The following is a 25026-nucleotide window of genomic DNA, read 5'->3' as shown; positions in this document are numbered from 1 at the left end:
CAATGCAATTTATAAACAATAAAATAAAAAAACTATTCCAGTCTGCATTGGATCTAGTTTGTGGCTAGTCAACTTCTTGTTCAACACTGTTTCAGTCTTTCTACTTTAAAATCACACTAATAATCCTACACTATTTTTTAGTCATGACCTAGTTCATGCTGGGAACAAAAGATTTTACTTAATTTCATAGCTAACTTGTTATTTGTAAATAGTGCTAAATTATCTCTGCTGTATTCAAACTGACTATATATGCCAGAGCACATTGTGCATGGACATTGTCTCATTTCACAGGAAGCTTGTTGCTTAGTGTCACTGTTGCTAGGTAAACAAGTTATTTGTAGCCAGTGTCAGATTTCAGTTGGAAGGCTGCAATGCAGAAAAGCCACCCTGGACAAGATTACAGGTAACTTTCGGTCTTCCCTTTCCTCTGTGGGAAGATTTGTCCTTCCTATGGTTCACAAATACACAGGAGTGGTGGCTTGTTCTTCTTAATAATATGAATAATAATTAAGATGTAAGATACATTTCTAGAGTGTATACTGGGTTCAACAGGGTTTAGCTTTTTAACATGTTGACAGGTGGAGACAAAAACAGAAACATTGTTCTGGGCCCTGCTATGACTGGGCCCCTCATAGATGATCAAATATTGGTAATTGTTAATATTAAATAATGATTCCCTGAAAGTCTTTGCAGTGCTGAGCAAGATATTCACCTTCATTCAGTTTCAGGATGTATTGGGTCAGGTGTAATATCGAATGTGATCACAGTTTGTCTGCATCTTCAACTGTATAAATATGAACTTTGTGGTTATAAAATGCATTCTATGACTCATAAAACTATAACTAGTTATCAGCTACACTTATTTATATCTTTACATTTTAAAATTCAATTTACTCCTGTGATGGCATAGCTGAATTTTTGGCAGCCCAGTTTTACACGATCATTTAGAAATTATTCTTATATGTTTTGATACTCAAGAAACATTTCTCAATATTATGAATGTTAAAAACATTTGTGCTGTTTTTTGGGGAAACTGGTATTTTTTTTCAGTATTTCTTGATGAATAGAAAGTTAAGAATTTACTTGACAAATTTTAAATATCTTTACTATCATGTTTGATCAATTTAATGCACTCTTGCTGAATTAAATTACATTTGCAAAAAATAAAAATCTTGCTGACCCCAAACATTTGAATAGCAGATTTGTATGATTTGTGCAATAGCAAAAATGACACACACACACACACACACACACACACACACACACACACACACACACACACACACACACACACACACACACACACACACAGTACATACAAGTAAAAGAATGAATCATTTACTAATTACTACATCTATTATTTTCTGTCATTAGCCCTTGTCAGGATCAGCTAGGGTCAAGATGTCAAAGATGAGAATACTATTGTATTGTAAGATTGTAAAGTTTTTTATAACCTCTCTCCTAAAACTGTGTTTGTCCATATATTGCATATGCTTGTATTTGTCTGAGGGAGAAATGATGTGCGTGTTTGTATCTGTGTGTTTGAGCGTGCTTTCAGATGTCTGTGTTTGTTGTCTTTGTTTGTTGCATATGAGCATATGGTGAAAGAAGCCCAGGCTTTCTATGGCCAGGCCTCCTGCTCAGCTTTGTTCTCCTACCACACCGACCGCTGAGTGCTTTAATGTGTCAGCAGGACTGGGCTCAAAGCAAGGCCTTGAAGGACTCTATATCTGTCTGCTCATGACAGGGGGCTGTTTGCAAGTCTCCTTTTCCCCTGGTCCAAGGTCAGTTTTGTGGCTTATATTATACTGATTAATACAATTATTTGGGTCAGCACAGCTGGCCCTGGATCAGTATAAAAGGAAATGAGGCAACAGTCAGGTCAAGGTAAGTGAAGGACTCCTGCTCATCCGCTCCGTCAGTGCCATAGCAATTACAGACACTTGATCAGGGATTAAACACCCGTCACAAGCAGATTGAAGACCAAACAAACACCAAACTGCCATATTATATTCTGGTATGTCCGTTTCAGGATCAAATAAAAAAGATCTTCAGCTAATGTCGAAAACAGCCATTCAAACCTCTATTAGAGGGAACAGAATAAAACACCACGGCTCCATCAGTATGAGATCTCTAAATAATTCAGTTCTTTAGCTACCTCAAGTAAATGTCAGTCTGTTTTGATATTAAGAATGCAGAATAGTTTTATGCAAGTGGCGCTATTATATTCGGATGTAGCACAAATCTTACAAGGCATCTTGTGAATAATGCAGCTTGTTGAACTTACCATCCTGAGTTCTCAAATTGATCCTTTATGAAGAGTTCAGAACATTTTAAATTGCTGTCTCTAGTCAAGCAACATTTGACAGTCATTGTTTATATACACATTTATAGTTGTGTACGTATTCAAATGTAGCCATTAATTTCCTCCAAAACAAATTGTTGTATTTATTCTTTTGTGAGATGTGAGAGGAAGCTAATTTGTGGCTTTCTCTTGTGATTTCAGATACAACGAAAGGTCTCTATAGGCAGGCCTCAGTCTGCATTAGCATTTTGCATTGTTGACCACAAATAACAAGGTGTGCATGAAGTATAATGCAATTTATTTTATAATTCAAGTTAGACTAGTCAGCATGGCATTGTGTCCATTCCAGACTGCCATGGAAAACTCTGTGCATGGGACATCTGTGCACACTATTTGAGTTGAAGTCTAATTGGCCAAGAGGCCTTGCTAAGGGTAATTCAGTTAATCCTATTAGGCAGTGAAATCTACACTGAAACGTGAGGCTTGTATTTGCAGCAATATTAGAATGTGATACTTATGCAGATGTCTGAGGCATGGCTGTTTATTTATAACTCTCTCCTCTGGATGGAGTGGAGAGAGCTTAGCTAGAGAGGGGTTAACGTTCATGCAAAAATGATAAGGAAACACCTCAGATGGCCTTTGGTTCAAATACCCCAAGATGGCCATTGGGTATGCATGAGCGGAGACTCTGGCAGTGCCCATCCAATGTCTAAGCAGTAGGTCTGAGGGATAGACACCATGCCAGATATGAGTAGTAACTGTAGCCCAGGTGAACAGCATTCAAAATGCCTGCACTGGAAAAGAATAATCAGTCACAAATCCATACAAAGAAAGCAAGTGAATTAGCAGAGTTGGTTGTATGGAAAAAGCTGCCTTATATTTGATCTAGGACAGTAGGTTGTGTTGTTGCCTACCGAAGTGTCAAGTGTTGAAACGTGACCGGGATCAAAACAGGTCAAGGATTAGAGAGCCACTAGACTGATGTTGGCCAGGTCAATGTAAAGAAATAAAAAAACCTTTTGAAAGAGAGTGCTTTGAGTTTGAGGCCTCTACTAGAGCAGACTGGAGAAGAGGAAAACCTCATTTTGGATGTGGGCCAGTTGAAGGCTCTAGGTGGAAAATAGGAAAATCTCTGCATTGAATGAAATACTTAACAATGATCTTCATACATGCCTGAAATTACACAGATTATCCACAATCAGCATATAGCAGTGACTTCTGTTTCAGTGGTAATCTTGCACACAAGTGGCTCTTGTAATCTAAATGCAGGATCAGAAGGTTTAGGCGGATTTAGCATCTGTGCCTAGAAGCACCTTATGCATGAACCGATAGATCTGTAAGATGAAACAAGTGGCTCACATTTCCTTACTGCTGCTGGCCTGAACTGATCAGAGATCAGCTGAGTATGGGAGGAGAGAGTCGACAGCAGGTGTGTGGATCTGTTGTATGTCAGCATGTGCCTCATACTGTAGATTGGATAGACTGAAAATAAGCCAGAAAGCCAAAATACAAGGTATTTAAAAACTGCAGTAAAAAAAACACTGCCATGACTAATATTGTAATATATAATGTGTCGTCTAATTTTACAATGATGGTTTTCTATATATGTAAAAACTATTATTCATAGAAATATATTTTATATTAATACATATTCATGCAATTTAAATATTACTTTGATCCTTTATCTGTTTTGTTCCAACCATAAAAAAATGTTGAGAACATAGCTACAGCAAAACTATTGCAACACTGCTTTGTTAATGCATGAATTGCATGAACAAATCGAGTAAATTACTCATTTATTCTTTCATTCCTGAATTAATCTGAATTTTTGAATTGATTTTATACTCTCTTTTTTTGAGTGAATGATTAAAATGATTCACTCTTGAAGACTTGTCACTTGTCGTCACTGCTTTATATAACCTGCAAAAAGTTTTAGTAATATATAGGTATATTTTTACAGCTGCCAATTTCTTGCTGTGGAAATTTCTATAAAGCTGCGCTGAAACAGTACTGTGAACAGCAATATAGGAATGAACCTGAAAAAAAAATCTGCTAAAATATTGGATGATTCATTACCGTTATCTTGGAATTATAAGGTTTTATCTGCATTCTGAGCTTCAGAGTTTTTGCATTCCATATACTTTGTAGATAGAACCTTTTTGTTTTCTAAATAAAAAGTCCCAAAATGTATGTAACTTTAAAAAAAAAATATTGTAAATCAGTTGTCACAGAATACGAATATGTCACTAACTTTATTTTGACAAAAATGTCAGCACCTTGTAATTCCGAGGTGATGATATGTAGGTCATTGGTGGTTGTACCACTTAACAGATGACCAGTTTAATTCTGTTGCTCTTTTGTAAACCAAGCTTCTGCCAACCTGGCTGTTTCCCATCTAGAGTAGTGGGTTACTGTGTCTGGAGATAGAGAGATATAGTCCTGCTAGAAAGTTCCTTTGAGGCCCATTAGGAAAAACAGTTCCAAATCTGTTGTACATGACAAATAGAGCATTTTAGTCGTTTCATCCATTTGCTCCTGTGACTGAGAAGTGAAGTGTAAAGTAGGGCAGTTTTTCTAGCTGAGTGAGACACAAGGGAACCTGGCACCCAGAAGTAGGCTAACAAATTTCCGCCATCAGGCCCTTTGTTGTTTAAGGAAAAGACACAAGGGGGAGACGGCAGGCATTTTCATGTGACTCAGACGTGCAAGCACTGGGACCATCCACACAGACCATGCGGTGCCCTACTGACCTAAGATCACTTCATAACATTTTGTTAGCACCCTTCATTGTACTTTTTTTTGGGGGGGGGACAATTTCGAACACTCAAGCAAAAATATCTGATTGTTTAGTATTTAGTTTAGCGTTCACTCAACAACTAATGCCAATAATCCTTTGTTGGTTGTCTACTATAAAGAAAAAGAAAAAAGAAAGAAAAAATATTTTTACAAATATTTTCATTTTTATAGACTTTATTTCTCACAGTGAGCTCTTATACCATAACTGCCACTCATATCTCATAATGTGTCTTTATATTTTGCAATTGCAACTTTATTTCTCATAATTGCATGTATGTATCTCATAATGTGATATTATTTCTTAACTTAAACTTTATCAAAATAAACATTTATATTTTGAGGTGGAAATAGGCTTCTACAGATAGGCTTCTACAGATTTAGGACATGAAGTACAATTGAATTTGTTTTGTAAAAACAAAATCAATCAATATAATGCTGTGCACGCCTTAAAAAAAGTATTTCATTGTCTGATGTGTACATTAGCCATTAGGCCACAATAATGCCCTTTGCTTTTATTTAAGTTGATGTACAAATTAATTAAAGAATGCTATACAAAATTATTTCAAATGATTTTCTCTAGATAGTTTCCAAATCTAGTTGCCTAATAAATCTGACATTGTGTACTACAGCGATGGTTAGTTTTTCGATGAATTGCTTTGAATAAAAGCCTCTGCTAAATTGCATACATATATAGATTTCTTTGAATGCATTTACATGAAAAAAAGAGTTGTTTAGACACAGCTGCACAATGACAGAACTGACTACAGTATGCATGCTTGATTGTTATATTGATTTATATTATTATATTATATATAGATTTTGGAAAGATGACGTCCTTTCTTCATAATATCTTACTCATCAAACATCATGACTATGGTGACTGAATGAAGGTGACAAATGACTGAAAGTCCTTCCCTTTTCGACAATGCTTTTTATTCTATTTTCCTCAGAGTATGAGGCTTTCTGCAGAACAGGGGAAATTCCACACAGAATCATGTGACCTACCAGAACAGTAAATGGATGCTTTATTGGCAGTTGAGTTCCTCATTTGTGAGTTTACTCTGATGCTTTGATTTCACCTTATTCTCTTAATTATATTAAATGCAGCATCATAGAGCTTCATCTGCATTAACCATTGTGCTTTTAATGGCTTGCTTTGTCACATACAAGGAAGTAAGAATATAACTACTAAAGTTCTGAACTTGAAAAACACATTAAATATACTTGAAAAATACATGAATAAAATGAATAATATATGATGGCAAACTCCCCTCTTGTACTTTCCGTGACACGGTGCATCACCATAGAAACATTCCACTTTACTAAGGACACTGTTACACGCAGACTGGAAAGCGACCAAGAAAGAGATCAAATGGTACACCATGAACATTTTACATAGCCTTATGGTGTAAAATTTTATGGCAGTAGCATTTCAAATGTTCCTGAGTCTATCTACTTTTTATGTTTGGCCTTAATGTTAATATAACACCGTCTCTTAAGCTACAGCACCTAAATTCCACTGTCTCTTGATAAACTGGAACATGTCGAGCTGTCTTCTGGCCTGGCAGGAGGGGGGCGGCATGCTAACTATACCTGGGCTCTGATTGGTGTCGCTTATGTAAGCATATAACACTTTAAATGGCCATTTCATTTTTCCATACACAAACAAAGCTAGAAAAATGGCAGCTTTTATCTGTGTGTGTTTGGCAGTCATATCGGACAGGAAGTGGCTAATATATGATAAACACTTGAATTGGTTTGGTGCAGTGAGTTCAAACACACATCTGTCCACACAACCAAGCCAAGTCTGTTTTCTAAAGACTACGTGTGAAACCAAATCCTTCTCCCAATAATAAAGTTCACTGGGCTCAGTTGTTTTTAGCTTTTGGAAAGCAAGCATGAATGAAAGCAGGTTGCTGTAAATAGACTCCGTAAATGTGGCTTGGCTCATATGCTCTAGACTTCAGAATTCCCTGCACATTTGAAAGGAGCAGACAGGAGAATACAAATCTGTTTCTGTTGCACTCACTTGTAAGTTGCTTTAGATGAAAGCATCTGCTAAATGAATTAATCTTATATAGACTGTGTTTTTGTATGAAGTTTTAAATGCTGTGAAATGAAAAGAATAGACTACGAGAAAAATAAAACATGGACCTTTGGTGGATTTAGTTGTTGGACACCAGCTATAAATATATATATATATATATAGCTGGTGTCCAACAACTAAATCCATAATATAATATATATATAATGAAAACAGGAACTGTTCAGCATCTCAAATTAATCTCTCAGGTATTGTACGATTACCTACAGTTCACAAAGCTCCATGTTCATACCTAACATAAATTGATCAGAGTAAAAGAAACTGCTCTTTCACACTCATTCTAATGTGGTGCCTTCTAGTCTTGTTTTGCTTATTGTTTCTAAAGGCTATGTTTTGTCTTTTGCCGGCGAAAAAACAGCTACTAACTAAAACTTCAACTATTTATAGGATTGTTCTGCGTTAAAAGACTTTTGACAGCATTTGTGTGCACAGAACATTTTTTGGACTCAATTTCAAGAAACGATTTGCCCTAAAACCTAAATTGATGTAATGTTAATGTTTTAAATACAAGCTTAAGTTGTATTTAACCTAGAATATTCGTTTAACGTATCATAAACATAGATAATAAGAGCTAGACTCTATATTCAGATCTAGTGGAAAATTGATCATATGAAATATTGATGGTTTACGCATACTTTCTAGTACTGTTGGGTTAATATTTTCAGCCTTTATGCTTAAATCAAGCATAGGGATATTTTATTCCTTTTTATAGCTGCCCTTGTATTACAAGAGTGCAAACAGCTAACATTTTATGTCGTTTTTTGTTCTTTCTAATTTGTACTGTTGTTCCAAACCTGCATGACAAAAAGGAGATGTTTTGCAGAATGTCCTAACTATACAAAAAGCAAAAAAAAAAAACCAATTAATTTATATGTTTGATTTGCGCTTAATATTTTTTTTCTAAAGCCATATGTTGTTATGTGCAAAGAACATACTGAAATTTCTGACTTTCATATAACACGATAAATTACATGAATGGTGCTTTTGGTATCTTTTTGGACCTATAAATCTTCTGCTTTCATTGTATGGAAAAAGAGCAGCTCGGACATTCTGCAGAATACCTTCTTTTGTGTTCCACGGAAGAAAGAAATTCATATAAGGTGGATTTTAAAATATTCCTTCATGAAAATCATGTTTCATTGTACATACAGTAAGATGTGATGGGATGTCTGTAGCGTTGTGATGTTGTTTTGTAGTATTTTCACTTTGACCTGTTTTCCTGAAGTCCTGTATTGCGAATATATATATATATAAATACAAATGTATATCCAACATTTACAAAAATGCATGTACAGTGCTCTCTCCACCCCCAATACCATGACTTAGGTGCCCTTGAGCAAGGCATCGAACCCCCAACTGCTCCCTGGGCGCCGCAGCCTCAGCATAAATGGCTGCCCACTGCTCTGGGTGTGTGTTCACAGTGTGTGTGTTGGTTCACTGCTCTGTGTGTGTGTGCACTTTGGATGGGTTAAATGTAGAGCATGAATTCTGAGTATGAGTCACCATACTTTGCTGAATGAATGTCACGTCACTTAGTTCACCATGTGAATCTTGATTAAATATTTGTCAAAATAACACCTACATCTCCACCCAAAAACAGAAAGCATGTTTTACAGTTGGCTCTCTGCTTGCTAATATCACTTGTGGATCTTTTGTAAGCATACATCAGCCATATATGATCTCTTTGTTGCAGTTTGACTTTTGATCTGTTCATTCAGAAGTCAGCAATAGAGACATGTGACTTAACAACATTTTACGAATGGTTATGTCAGTTCAGTCCGTAGAAGCTGCCATGTGATTCTGGTTGTTTGTAGCAGGCTGACACCACCACATGCCGATGATTTGTGTGTAATTCAGTAAAAACCACACCTTTTAGACAGCTAATGGTAGTAACAAACTCAAATCAACAGGTATTATTTAGGCTACCAAATAGCAACATTTTAATAAAACATTCACCAAATCATTCACATAAAAAGGAAATGTTAATTTTTTTTTTATAACCAACATGTCAGAGTTCATTTGTTTTCTAAATGAGCCCATGCATAACACAAAACATAGCCGGAGGTGACAAAAGGAGGATTTTCAGTCATTTCTCAATAATACCAGCTGCCTATTGAAGCTATTTGTGAATGATTCGGGCTTTTTGCATTATAAAATCCATAAATCTGTTCCATAATACAAAAACAAGAGTGTTGAAATGTTCTCAAATCTGTTGTTTTCAAAGGGTGTATTAATCTAAAGCGCTCTCTTGCGTCTTTTCTTATTATGATTGAGGCCTACAAAAAGTGTATAACTTTTTAAAAGATGAATGTTATTATTATTATTTTTATTATTATTAGATATGTATTTTAAATGTTGTTCTTTTAAATAATTGATTAAACTGTATTTTTTTATTATAGTTTTATTTTCACAAGAGTATGAATTTTTTTAACGCATGCAGATTGCGCCCTCTTGTGGCTATACATATTTATCTCATTAAACTTTTTTCTTTAGATTTACACAACAGCGACACCTGTTGATATTTGCCAAGATTAAAATTAAAACCACTAAAGAAGAAAATGCAAACTTGATAGAGCCTCCATGTAGAGAAAATTACGACAGTGTTTGAATGAGTTGATTCTCCCTGCTTTAAGCTGTTTTCTTTTGTGCCTTGCTGGTTTAAACTGCTCTCCCCTTCTGGCAGGAAAGTCTTTATCTGGTCAGCAAGCTTTTCTAATTGAAGTTAACAGTTTAGCATATATACATAATTTTATATTTAAAACATTCATTATTAGAACTGCACTTTTGGCGAGGCATTTTCATTAGGTGGCGGCTCCTTTAAGAGCGCAATCATTCCCTACCCCACTATGACGTCAGAACAGTAAGACGCTGGCCGAAAGTCGCGAAGGGCCAGTGCTCGTCTCACAGAGGTGTCGGGTTGGAGAGCACACAATTCTCGACTTTTTAATTCAATATTTGTGGTTTTAATTCGCTCCGCGGCGCTTTTGAAAAGCTCGTGTCGCTTCGAAGCCGTTTAACCTTGAAGTGGTTTTATGTAAGTTGTCTTTTTAACTCTCTGAGCCCTGAATTGCTGGGTTGATCCTCGAAATGGATATTAGCTAGCTTCGCTAACGTTAGTAACCAAGAAACCGAAATAACCAATTCAGAGGGTCAGTGTCAGAGTTTTATCGCTTTAAACGTAGTTTATGTGCCTGGAGTCGAGCTCTCTAAGGCAAATCTTCGCCTTGGGTGTTGCCAAAGAAAGATTGAAGTTCGGGAGAAGTAACAGTTAGCTAGTTGTTGAAGTTAAGGAAGAAAAGAGGTGGGAGATGTTGACTAACGCCAACAGTCCGCCTAAGTTTCCAAACCAGCAGCAGCAGCAGCAGCAGCAACAACAGAATCCAGCCCAATTCATGATGGGAAAAACCTCACTTCAGATCAAGAAAAATGCCATAACTGACGACTACAAGGTCACTAGCCAGGTCCTAGGGCTGGGTATCAATGGCAAGGTTCTGGAGATCTTTCACAAGAGGAGTTCGGAGAAGTATGCTTTAAAGGTAAAATTGAAACGCTTATAAATCTGCTGTTGTACATTATGAGCAGGATTCAAAAAAAGGACATATCTGTGTGATTATGTGTAATAGTAATAAACACACCACAGCTGTGTTTTCTGATTGTTTAAAGGACCGATTAACGTTACCCACTCTCTTATATTCATGTAGCCCTTAAATCAGTGTTTTTTTCATCATTTGGAGTGTTTTCTTCTGTAGAGTATGTTTAAGGGATTTAATAGTAACCAGGTAGGCCTTCTGCAGGTGTTCTTCCAGGGTACACAGTGATTTGTGAGAGAGTTAATCATTCATTTTAGGAGCACAATGGAAATTGGACAGCCATCTGTTTTATTAAGAACCAGGTGGCAGGTTCCTGTTCCAGCTGGCCTTTGATAATAGCGACTGTGTTGGGCAGCATGGCTTGGATGAGAGGGCATATAATGACTTAAGACATTCCACCTCCATCAGGAGGAGTGTTTGCTTCCTTTAGACTGACGTAAATTCCCTCGTTTACGCAAAACAGGAATGTGAATCTTGTTTTGGTCTGGTGATTGTGGAATGGGTGTGGCACTTGACTAGGTAGTCAATTGTGTTGAAGTTGCCACGTGTTTGGTTATTTGTAGAAGGTTGACACCAGCATTGGCCTGCATTTGGTTGTCCCAGATTTAGTTATTTGGACAGTTACCAACATATTTTTAATTTGGAAGTTTCCACCAAAAAAGTCACCTGCTTTTTACATAACCTCTTAGTAGTAGCTAACAAACTGGTTACATACTGAATTGACCTGAAATTATCAGATGTCATTTAGACTATATAAGTTTGGACTTAGTTCACCCACCCTCTAGTTTGCCCCAACATGACTTCTCAAAGGTCAGAACAATCCACTTCTGCGGTTGGCCTCTTCCCACTCACTGTCAGTGCTGCTATAGCAGCAGGGTAGAAATGCAGAGGTGTTCATTTACTCCCTCTTAACATTTGTTTGGTTGAGGTCTTTTTAGAGACGTTCATTATTACGGCTGAAAGTTATTTTGAAGCCACCCCAAAATAGTGATCACATAGATCGAAACAAATCTTCTTATTAAAGGGGACTATTGTAATATCCAGCTTCATCTTGGTTGGATAGGATGATTATTTGTTGAAGGAAAGCCCTGTTGATCTTCCAGGGCCACTGATGATGTAAGCACCCTGGCTGGCTTTCTGTCATCGTGCTGGATCTCTGTGCTCTCTGGTGACAGATCTGGCTCAGCCCCACATTCATCCCTGCCACACGGCAGGGCTGTTTTTAGCTGCAGAAGAGAACTGGATGATTATGGGAGACTGGAAAAGAGAGAGGGTCTATAAAGCATGAGATGAATAATGACTCAGAGTAGTTTGGAGAGTCCATTAATGGTCTGTGTTAGGGACATAGATGTTCAACCACTACTGTGATTTAATGTCAGTGCATCAGGGTGCCTTTAATTTGTAGGATTGGGAAAACAATTAGTCATAGCGGAACTGCCTGTTAGTATAATTAATTAGACCTGATGAGCTGTCCACTCCACAAAAGAGCACAATTTTGTTAACAACTGTGCATTGCCTTGTGTACATGTTAGGGAAAATTCCCTTGTTCTTACTAGGGCTGTGATGGTGGCACATTTTGGTGCTTTGAAGCAGATGCTGATTGATAGTTGTTAAATGATTTTAATGGAACCGGAAACGTTAGGTGGAACTAGGGCTGTCGCTGTTAAGAAATTTCCCCTGCGGTTATTATGGGAGGCTCAATAGCGTGATATGCGGTATTACCGCCGGGGTTTTTTTATTTTTTATTTTTTACATAATTTATCCTGATTTTGCTGCATACAAAGCTCTATCGTTGAGTTATGTAGCATATAATGTTGCATATATGTTGCATATATGTTGTAACTGACAGAGAGACACATTTTAAAACATTTTTGTTTGTTAAATGCCAAACAGCAACAAGAACATGCGATTTCCAATATTTTTTTTTAATAAATCAAAGAGTTCTAACATGATGTATTACACATGTATTTGCGCGCGACTTTGGACAGCAGCGGAAATCTAGACTGATTATCGCGCCACCACTGGCCCACCAGGACAGTGGATTCACGTTGGAGTCGAGGCACTCCTCAAGCAGATAGCGTGTGAGCTCGTTATCTGCTCATGCTCTCTTGGGTATGGGCACCGACGCGGAGGTTGTCCGTGACTTCAGCAGGTATGCCTGTTACTTTCACGGCTGTATTTTACAGATTTCGCAAAGGCTTCAGCTACTCCTAACTGTCGGCCGGCACCAGTCTCAGCTGTTCTTTTTGATGTTGCTCCGCGACCTGATGCTTGAGGGGGCAGCTGCGATGGATGACGGGACATTCTAAAACGCTTACCGTGAAAAACGCTTAACATGGTTTAATGTACTAAGACAGTGATATTAAAAGACCAAACTCACTATAAATCATACTAATAAAGTATACTATCTATAAAAAAAATCAGATGAGCCCTGAATATGAATGCAACTCGTTTAATAACACGTTAAGCCTTTTCCTCCCATAGAAAACCGTTATAAGAAAATGCTTAATGTTGCTTAATGTACTAAGACAGTGATTTAAAAAAAACCAAACTCACTAAACATTATACTAATATAGTAAACAATGTACAAAAAACAAACAAAAAAAAACAGATGAGCCCTGATTATGAATGCAAGTCGTTTAATAACACGTTAAGCCTTATGATGATTTTCTATGGGAGGAAAAGGCTTAACGTGTTATTAAACGCGTTGAATTCATATTCAGGGATCATCTGATTTATTGTAGATGGTATACTTTATTAATATGATGTTTAGTGAGTTTGGTCTATTAATATCAGTGTATTAGTACATTAAACCACGTTAAGTGTTTTTCACGTTAAGCGTTGTAGAATGTCCCGATGCCCTCAAATTAGATGTATTGCCACGTCACAGGAACCTTTTTGCAGCACATTTTGCATATCGGCTCATGTATATTCGCTGGCTCGCCCTTTTCATTGGGTTGAAAGCCAAAATGTTCCCAAACTGGCGACATGACATTAGGTTTTGGGACGAGATCGAGCGCCTCCCATCGTTTCAGCCGGCCTATTCAAAACAAACGAAGCACCATAAAGCTACAACGGCTCGCGAGAAAATTACAGTCGTAACCATATTGTATCATTAATTTATTTAACATTGAATGCACAGTGACAAATTGAAAAAACAAGGCCACAGCTTCATAAATTAAAAAAAAAAACCTGAACACTGCGGTTGCCGCGGTTTCTGCGGTTGCTATCTTTCCTCTGCGGTTTGCTTGTCAATAGCGCGGTATTACAATATTGCGGTTGTTGCGACAGCCCTAGGTGGAACCAGAACTGGGAAATTTCTAACGATTCCCAACCCTAGTCTGCACACGCTCTCTTTGAAATGTCATCATTCCCACATTTCTTTTTAACCTCTTCCATTTATTGCTGTTTCGTTTGTATTTGGCCAGTTTGGAGAAAGCCTCACAAAAACCTGACCAGCCAGGAACTTGATGACTGACACTTGTACAAATGCGGATGGGTGACATGAATTTAGATGGTTCCAGATCGGCGATGTACTATTTGGTTTGCCAACAAGGTCCATCACCCAACGCAAAATTAATGTACTGAATGCAGAAAAAAAAAAATTTCTACGCTCAAACCTGCTAATCTAAATGAAATGCTGTTCAGATCATTTGTAAATAAGGCTACCATAGACTTATAGTCTAAATTAAATTCATATTATGCTTGTTATAGGTGGCAGTAGATGCAGTTGTCAGGGCGACTCTCACAGCCCTAGTTTTTACCTAGAAATTAACAGATTTCCTGATTTCATATACCTGGAATTTTGGCTTGATCCACCAGTCTCATCACATTTTGCAAATGTATGCGTGAGCTAGAAAAATTCAAGCAAAGGAATAATTAGCTTTGAGGGACTGATGTTTGTTAGAGTGTGATGTTTAATTCATGAACATGCAGATTTAAACTTGTCAAGGATCTGTGAAATCTGCGATCAAAGTAATCTTCCCTTCTTACTTTAATGAAAAATTCTATCAAAGGTCAGTTGGGAACACGTCTAATAAAAAAAAAAAAAAAAAAACACACACAAAATGAATCCCCTCACAAGCCTGTAAACCTGGAGATGCTTTTTTTAGTTTTTTATTGATTTGTGGTAGCCCATCAGCAGGGATGGAAATTAGCACCAGCCAAATGCGGGTGTTTTTGTGTTGTGGCGGGTAAACTCGCTTGTATTACACTCGCGTTGTAAACCAGGCTCGAAACGGCGGCGTTGTTCCCAGTACAGTGTTTGCAGCTGAAGTTAGTGCCGCCGGCGGAATGATATATTTGTTGGTTATTTACAGTACATTTTATAGCACGTTTTTAATACATAGTTTTTACGTGTCTCGTCACGCCAGAGCTGTCAAACATGTGTAGTGATACAATGTTGTTTCTACATAACAACCATCTATGGACACCTTGGCAATTGAATCACCATTGGCTAGTAATTAATAATAATAATAATAATAATTACATTTTTTATTTAATTTTTATTTAATTTTAATTTTAGTTTACTCGCCAGTCAGTCAAGCTTTATAATAATCAAGTATCATTTAAGAATAGAACTTTAGTAATTAGAAGTAAACTTGATAACCATGTTTGAATGCTTATTAGTTGTTTTAACTGAACATTTTAACTGGACTGGTGGTGGGGTTTTTTTGGTTATTCAGTGTTTCTGTAGAAAAAAAAAATTATTGGGAAAAAAACCCTTACAAAACTCCTGATAAGATAATAATACAATTCCTACTAATAAAAACTATAAAACACACTAAGGATTACTAAGGATTAATGAGCTGCTGGATTCATGAATATTAATTAGGTTTTGTGTGTTCGCTCGAACTGATTTGCTGAAATTAAAACAGGGACGATAACAGGTGAGCGCCAGCCAATGAGATTGCCATTCACGCATTAACTCCACCCACTACCGGAAAACCCAGCTGTTCTTAAAAGCTGAAGTCTTCCATAGGAACGCCGTTGTTTTGAAAGGAAAATACAACAAATAATATTGTTTAAATGTAGCATGTCAATCCCATCTCTCTCTCTCTCTCTCTCTTTCTCTATGTGAGTGTGAGAGAAAGCGACGGCGATTTGTGGTCCTTAACACTAGAGTTCATTATACAGGTGCGTTGTGCATCCATTGAGGAAAAAAAGCACAGATCGTCTGACGGAGAGTCAGAGAGTGTTCGCGAGTGAAAATATCTGTCCTAAACTTAGCCTCCAACTAACACACTGGCGAGTAAAATCAGATAATTGATTAGCCATTGGCTAATATTAGACATCATTTAGTAGCCAGAAGGAAGATTTAGTCGCATATGAGAGTGATTTACTCGCAATGTAGAGGGTTGACTTACTAGCCACAGAGCTAACTTCTGAAAAAGTACTTGAAGATTCGAAATAAAATGCAACCCCCGGACAGCAGTTATTAGACACCTGACCGATAATACTGTTTGTTAGTTTGCTTATTATGCCGTTAAAAACAATAAGATAAACACAGACTGTCCATATAATCTAAAATGTTGCAGAATGCTGGAGGAAAATGAACTTACCGGGGTCTGACAGAGACGTGACAGTATGCAGAAACTTGTGCGCGATAACAAATTCAACTCTTCACGCGATCTTGTATATCATGAGCGCGTGCTATAAAACGTACTGTAAATAACCAACAAATATATCATTCCGCCGGCGGCACTAACTTCAGCTGCAAACACTGTACTGGGAACAACGCTGCCGTTTCGAGCCCGGTTTACACCGCGTTTCTTCACGGAGCTGCTTTGGGTGATATTACACTTTATTGCGTGTTGTACACACACCAGGGATGGAAATTAACTTTTTGTCCACCGGCTGGGTGAAACAGTATGCTATTTTTATTTAACCATCACGGTGGTCGGTAGGTGAAGCGAGTTTACCCGCCACAACACAAAAACACCCGCATTTGGCTGGTGGCGGGTGCTAATTTCCATCCCTGTAGCCCATTCTATAACATTTTGGGTGCAAGTAACAACATATCCTAAGAAGACTGATTGACGGTTTCAGGATCTTTTTTTTTTTTTTTTTCTCCAGAGAACAGAAGACAGCACTTCTGATGTTTTTTTTTCTCAGAATTATTCTTTGTTTTGCAGATTTGGCCTTAAATCCTTTTTATGTGATTATACCATATTTACTTCCTCTTTGATCCGTACATCAGACATATAAGCCTACGGTGCATCCTCTGATATATTTTGCTGATTAAATCTAGGATTAAACACCACATGGTGTCTGTTCTTAGATGCTTGTTTATAGCTTTCATTTTTCCTGTCAATGGGATCTGTAATAGTCTGAGGTACATCTCAGAGTATCTCTTAGCTAACTGTCTCGCTTATGGCAAAATATCAGATTTTGATATTATATCACTGCATTACATAGAAAAGAATTTGACTTGCTTTGTTTTAATACATAATGATAGCTCAGAAAGTAACTTACATAGAAGTCTTAAAGTAAATGTTCAAATTATTAATTGGAGTTCGATAATGATCTTGATGAGGTCGATATGATTTCATGGGTGTCATGTAATGCAGCGCTGTTCTTAAGCACAGAAACTTTATAAATATCACATCAACCTTTGGTTTAAGTACATGAGAGCTGTAAAGTACACGAATACAATGAAGACTACAGATGCAGTGTGCCCAAAATTATATCCTCCCAAATAGCTTGTATTTTTAGACCAAAGGAAAATGTCAAACATTCACATGAGGTAACCCTGAATCAGCCTGATTTGGCCTGTATGTGTTCCTAGAAAATAGACCTAGTCTGTCGAATAGCCTAGATTACAGGCAAAATGTCAAATGTTATTATTATATACTGTATGTATCATTTAATATGTCAGGCCTGTGTTGCTTCTGACTGCCTACTGTTATGATTCAAGTTTATTTCTATCATTGTGATGAATCAATTAATTTGTTTATCCTTGCTTGATTCTATCTTTTGTTTTATGCTGTGCCCCCTGAGCAATAGGATAAAGTCTTCTATGTTGTATCATCACGCCCCCTGAATCTTACTTCTAAAATCAATCAATGAGGGAGCTGTTTATTTTAAAATCTTCATAAAGAAAGGCTGCTGACCTTGAAGTTGTCATTGCTTGCAATTATGTAACTGGGATCAGCGCTAAGGATTTTTTCTATGTTATCTTATTCTAATAAATAAGCTTATGTGACACCAATATTTAAGATACCAATTAAATTTTACAATTCTCTATTTCAATTTCGATGCCAAAGCAACAATCAACTAGTCAATTAAACAAAGCTTAAACATTATTAAAGACAAATGACAGCCAGTAAATAAGAACAATTGAACACATTACATGTAATAGCACAATTAAACATAGGCCTATAGCAGAAAAATAGAAATTAAATGGTGCTTCATGTGATGGTCAGGTACAGAGATTGAAAAAATCTCACATAAAATAACAGCAGTGGCCCGATCGGGCAAGTGACAAATCCATCTACTGTCCTTAACGTCTTTCACGCTGGCCACGGGCCATCGGGCATTCCTTATTGTCGAGCCCTGTGTAACATTTGCCATTTGAAATGAGGCAAAATTTTCACTTTTTTTTTTTTTTTTTTTTTTTTTCTCTCAGTTTCATGATTTCCCACAGTGTCACTATTAAAATGCTGAACTTTCAGTGGTTTATAATTTCTAGTTTGCCACTTGTTTCCTGTACTGTAACCACAATCAGGTCAGTTTTAGACAGCTTCAGCTGCAGTGGTGGTTGCTTCAGCTTGCCCTTCATCAACCTGTCACAACAGGGAATGTACATGTCAAGAGACATGTAAACTTGTTTACACAAGCCTTTTAAAACACTTTATCAGAAGAACATGGTTAAATGCTGGAATACACTACACCTTGTTTTTGCCCTGATTTACTCTTTGGTTAAGTTGACACTTTCCATTTTGCATATTTCAGTTGACAGATTTCATAGAAATTGCTTAGTGTATGGTGGTCACAGACTCCATTTGATTCAGTTCAGTCAGAGGATATCAAACTTGTCGATTTGAGAACACATTGTTTTCATGTCATGCATCTCCTACCAACAAGGCCCATGTTTCTGCGGGAGTTGGTTGTGATCAAAATGACTTTAAAGTCTGATAGTGTCTCATCCTCAGTCATTTAGTGTATGATGGCCAGTTTTTGATATCCAGTATTTTAAGATCTGTTCAGTTCTTTAAAATCATGTAGTGTATTCCAGCCTGAAATCTGATTCGGGGATTATGTAATACTAGAAAGGCAATGACCGTTCTCTGAGGGGAAAAAAAGCTTGTGATGCAAGGCGATGGAGTGTCCTTTACACACTCTTAAACAAGGAAGTCATGTGATTCACCATCTCTGAGTGCTGGTTAAAATTGGTTTCACTTTATTTGATCTACAAACCGCAAGTATTGGACATTTATCCAAAACAACAACAACAAAAAAACAGGGTCAATTATTGTGTATTATAATCGAGTTCTTTGAATGCTGAGAGGCTTTTAGGAAAAGATCAATCTTTATTCCATCTCTTTTGTTAATCCCTGTATATGTGCCGTCAAAGACTTTTCTGCTCATTCTTAATTTGTGGTTAGCAAAAGGCAGTCTTTCTGGCATGTTGGAAGGAAGTTGAAATGAACATGGTTTGTTGCTTTTATAGATATGATAAACAAATTGTGAGCTAACAAACAGTATGGACTTCAAGGTGCAGCTCTGATTGATACTAGATTATTACTAGATTTATTAGCTGATCTCAGCTAAGATAATCAAAGGAGTGGATCATTCAGTCATAACCGATATATAAGGATGTGGATTTAAAGGAAGTAGGCCTTTTTTTTACTTTTTCCTGCTCATAAATGTTTTTGTTGTTGTTGTGCTTATGTGCACATAATTTTTGTATATTACAGCGTATGTGTGATATTCAGTTATTGAATAAATAATTATTTACATTTTTGTTTTGTAAATTAAGGTTATAACTGAAGCAAAGTTATAAGGTTTTTTTTCCAAATCAAATGTTGCATTCACCTGTCCAGGCAGTTTCCACAGGTCTGTATTGTGGCTGTGATAACATTTATATTAAGTGAGGGTTGCTATGGTGTTATTTAGCCACCTGGTATTTGGAAAAGCCACCTGGTATTTTTGCTTTTGGTCTTAATGAAAGTAGTGACTTTGTTACATGAAAGGTGTCTTAGCGTTGCCCTGCTGGCATATGGCTGTACTTCTTCTGTCTCTATGACATTGTTGACTGTTAAAAGTTATTGTTCTAATAGTACAACAACCACAGAGCCACACCTGTGGCTAAATAGGCAAATAGCTTAATTTTTTTTAAAGTATTTTAAGTTGTTTTGTTTTTTTTCTCGGTGTGACAAAATGACTTTATCGTGGTCATATTTTACCATTTTGTCTGTGCTTTTGTGAGAAGGGAATCGATTACTAATTCGCAACCTCTTTGTGAATGCTCCTTTTTTTCCCTTATTACAGTAGTCTTCAATCACATTTTCAAAGTGAGATTAAAGTGACATCTCCCATGTCTCACAGACATTTTTTATTTTAGTAAAGATAAAGTGTTTTTACTCTGGGAGTCCAGTCTAATGAATATGAAATCAGCTTGTTAGACTTTGACATGAGCAGTCCCCTGTGTGGCCCTTCCTCCATTTCCATGGACGTTAATTGACCACATCCACTAAGGAGTTTCCCATCTCTCAACCAGTGAGACAGGTGGAAAACCCCTAAGGGAAAAGAGATGACTTAGCCCAATAGATAATCATGACTGCTGAAAGTATCATTATCATTAGCTTAGTGATGGTGATTTACACCAAAATGTCATCTGATAACGAAGGGAAAATACATCAGCAAAGTGTCATTTTTTTTTGGCAGTTTTCAGATCGCACTTAAGAGGAGAGGGTATCAAATGGGTCAGTGTATTGAGCTGTAATGTCTCAACACAGCTGCACAGTCAACTTGAGGAAGTGGGGACAGGATGTTCGGCGGACTTGTAGAAGTGAAACTTCTAACTGTCGTATGTATTATTTTACACTCAAGGACACCTGGTGGAGGAATCTTGTATTGTGAAGAGAGTGACACTTCGTGGCCACATTTGCTGTCTTTTTGCATGAATAATAGCATTTCATTAAAACTTGATTGTCAGATAACGGGGTCTTCTTTATTAGCTGTTTCTGAAATTGCTCCTCGTTCCCTTCATAGGTCAGTGTTTATTATATGAGCAATTTCATGCTATAAAACTTGTTTAAAGTTTGAAATGACAATGCATGTTTTTGATCTTATTGTAAAATTGTATTAATGTTCTTTTTTCAGTACAAGGTCATTGTTTTATCACCCAGTTATATTTAACAAAAATCAATTTGTTACTTGATACGTTAATATAAAATGTTCACTTATATTGATATATTTGAAACCGTATTTGAAAGCATGTAAAATTGCTCAACCTTGCAACACTGTAATCAGTGCAGCATTTGATTTCATTTCGCCTTATTGAATTCCATTCAATTCTTTTCCAAAGGGTCAGTGCATGATATTTGAATTGTCTACTGGTAAAACTTCACAGGTCAGAGTTCAGCAAAATAAATGCACAGTGGAACTCAAAACTTAACCTCATGTAATTATTCTTCTGTTTTCCAGTGTTTGCATATGTATGACTGGAATCACTCTAGTGTGACTGACAACTTTGTGTTAATGTACAACCATGTATGGCTTTTTAAAGAGTAGGACTGGGCATTAAGGCCGAAAAAAAAATATCACAATAAAAAAATGTCATCAGTTCAATAATTACTTGATAATTATCACAATAAATGTCACATTTATTTATTTCTTTGAAGTCTAAACGCGGATTTTTGGTCTTAAAGGTTTAGTTCACCCAAAAGTGAAAATTAACCCATACATTACTCGCCCTCAAGGCATCCTAGGTCTATGTGATTTTCTTGTTTCAGACATTTCCAGTCGGAGTTACATTACAAATTGTTTTTGATCTTTTAAGCTGTTTAATGGCAGTCAGGGGGTGTTGTAGTGCTTCAGTCTAAAATAAGTTAAATAAAAAGCACCCAATTTTTTTTTTCTATTTCTGGTTTAATCGTTTTAGTTGCTGAATATTCAGTGCATCCCTAGTGGTTAATAAACAGAACTGCATGCGTCTTGCAGAAGAACATTGTAGCCGGACCTACTTCTCTTGGTTTATGTCTATGGCGAATAACACTGGTACTGGGCTACTCTGCAGCAGTACCTACCCGAACCAGTCTAAATAGTAGGAATATAAACCCTTGTTATAGGTGTACCGTAGTGATTCAGGACAAGCCAAAAACATAGTTTGAAAATGGATTAATGGTGTATTCGCTTATTATATATATTTTGTAAATTTTGAACACCAAATTTAAGGACTGCAGCTTTAAAATCACACATACCACACACACAGCACATCAAGACAATGGTAAAAGTGCCACTTTTCTAGGTAATTTTATGAAAAATAGTAGGCATGTCTAAATATGTTTAATATGCAAAATAAAATAAAAAAACGCTATTGGTTGATCACAAAAAACACATTTCTGCCGCAATACCATGGCACAACTTTGCTACATTAAATCCATGGTAAATAGCGATTTGTAGATTGAAAATCCTTCTGACTGTATCATTGTGCACCTTTTTTATGTATTTAAATCTTGTCTAAAGTCCTCTGGTCAGTAACTACATTTACTTTCACCCAAATAATCTTGTTATAATTCGAATGACGGCTCAAGATGCATACACTCTACAGCGACTTTTTTCGCTGCTTGTCGCCGAAGGTTGGCAATGAGGTTGCTGGTGGATGTTCTTTCTAGTGGCTGTCTTGACAGTGAATAAGGTTTCTTGCCACTAAATACAAACATTTTAGAGGCAAAAGACAAATATAATATAAAAATTAATTTTAGAGAAACCGAGCCTACTTTTTTTCCATTGCATATGTTTATCTAGGGGCTGTGAGGAGAACAATCACATGAGCTGCTCTTTCCTGTTGGCTGTTGCCCCAGAAAGTCACTCTCCATTTGCGTAAAGTTGAAGTATTCTGAACTTTGTCATGTTGCTGGACACACCACATCCAGTCGCCAATTGCCGCTGTTGCACTTGTCTCTGATCCAGGGCAAATGCATGACTGCCCAATCAGCACTGCTCTAGCCACTGCTAAACGCCCACCATTTAAAAAATAAAATAAAAATAAAAACCTGGGTCAGCTCAATAGTAAGGCAAATTAAAACTAAAGAAAAACGTTATGTAACTTAAGCTTCGAAACAATGACAGACAACGAACCAAAAAGGTATTTTGCAAGAGCTGCGTTACAATGCATCAAGAGCATCCCTTATTGCATGTTCGCTATTCACAATTCAGAAGACCGCACACACAGCCTATGTCTCTGAATTCTTCTCATACTCGCTCCTCTCTTCCTCACGTGGCACGAATCCCACGTTACGGATGAGCCATTCACACTAGTCGCACTCACACAGCCTGTTTTGTACCGCTCGGTTATATTCGCGCGCACTGCACAGCAAATCTCCACGAGCGCATCTGGCAGTATGGATGAGGCTCAATGCACGCGCGCAACCTGCGTCGACTAATACTTTAATAATTGACTAAAGAAATAGTCATTTATAAAAAGAAAATAAAAAAATCTTTCCAGTGAAATTCAGTAATTAAGTTAATTCTGTAAAAGTAGTTATACCATTATAATCTTGTCTGCTGATTTTTTTTTTTATAATAAATAAAAATATATAGAACCCCTCCTAAACCACAATTTAAAAGTGAATGGATTTCAGAGTTATAATGGGAATTGTATTGGTTTTAATGTAAACTATAGAGGGTGTCTATTTGATGGATAATCGTGATGCTTGTAGTATGAACGGGGCTTCAGTCAGACTGAAAAGCCTTCATTTAAACATCTCAAGTGATTTGATTAAGCTTGATCTGAATAAAACCAAACTGTGAATGGGGTGTGTAGATGAAAAAAAAACTGATTGGATTCATTCTAATCGGCAAAAATTAGTAAATGCTAACATGATGAATGAAAGTGTGTTCCTTTTTTGGTTAGTAGAACTGTAATAAATTAATTCTGGATCTTAAAGGTACCAGCAGAGCATGGTTTGTTATCAAATAAAGTTATTTGCATGCTTTAGTTGGTGATTAGTTCAATCTGGTCCTTGACCTACAGTGGTTGAGGAAGTTTGGTAGACCCTTTTTTAGGGGATCTGTGCATTCGGATACAGTTGTCACTCTAAAACCCACGCAATAATCTTGTGAATGAATAGGTTCCTTTTCTAGGAAGTTCAGTTGTCATCCATTGCCTGCAGTGCCCGTAAGTACTGTTGTGGGTTTCCAGATGATATGTTGCTTTGGCAGCAGGGTAATGAGCTCTAGACGCATTAAATTTCCACCGCTTTTCATGCGAGTACAAGCCCAAGTGTCTGGCCCTAAACCATGCGTACGTCACAGGAAGAAAAAGAAAGGTGTAACACATTAAAGAGCTGTAGTGTAAGTGTTACAAGCTGTTGGTCATGGTCTGGAATGGGATAAGAATGGAATCTGTGATAACAGGAAATCTAACAAATAAGAAGACTTTTGTAATGTTATTATATGTCATAGACAAAGCTCCTTTTGAGTTAAGTCAGAGGGGTCAGTGGCAGATGTCTTTAATCAGATCAAGACATTTTGACACAAACATGTTTACTCTGACATGTGGATGGCCAGTCATCACAATGAGCAATAGTCTGGCATCACAAACATGAATGTATCCAAAACACGTACTCGGGCACAAAGAGCGGATAATACTAAAGTAAGATAGTAAGTAGCTTACAGGCTGTTGTCTCCTCAGTCCCTAAACAGAAGCAGGTGGAAGATGCTGGCCCTCCGACTCCAGCCCTCCCTTCCCACCCTCTAAAAACCTCTCACCCTGCTCTTTTGTGTACGTGCGGAGGAGATCTTTTGTATCGGGGCTCAGAAAGGTGAATGGGCCACATCTGCTATTCTCCCACTGAGCGGGCGGAAAGAAAACCTCTGATAACAGATGGACATTATTTTCCTGCAGATCCTCTTGTATTAAAAGAGCGGGACTAAAGAGCAGAGATAAGAGAACTTTTCAAGGCTAACTCAACATTTTTGCTCATTTTATGTGAACTTTTCTCTTCATAGTGTGAATAATATATACTTAACTGTACACAGATGTGAAAAATTGACAAACGTAA

At 37.1% G+C, this 25026-nt stretch overlaps 2 protein-coding genes across 6 annotated transcripts in view; both read left to right on the top strand.

The window, feature by feature from the left end:
* LOC132126551 (SLIT-ROBO Rho GTPase-activating protein 2) overlaps window positions 1-25026 on the top strand; it is a 293384-nt gene that overhangs the window by 178430 nt on the left and 89928 nt on the right. The window lies entirely within an intron of this gene.
* The window catches only part of LOC132126861 (MAP kinase-activated protein kinase 2), a 33101-nt gene continuing 18134 nt past the window's right edge, over window positions 10060-25026 (top strand). The window contains exon 1 of the mRNA XM_059538419.1: window positions 10060-10741. Coding sequence (XP_059394402.1) covers window positions 10514-10741 — 228 coding nt within the window. The 5' untranslated portion in view covers window positions 10060-10513. The remainder of the gene's footprint in view (window positions 10742-25026) is intronic.

The sequence above is a fragment of the Carassius carassius genome, chromosome 44 (assembly GCF_963082965.1).
Source record: "Carassius carassius chromosome 44, fCarCar2.1, whole genome shotgun sequence".
NCBI lineage: Eukaryota > Metazoa > Chordata > Actinopteri > Cypriniformes > Cyprinidae > Carassius > Carassius carassius.
This window is presented reverse-complemented; position numbering and strand designations above follow the sequence as displayed.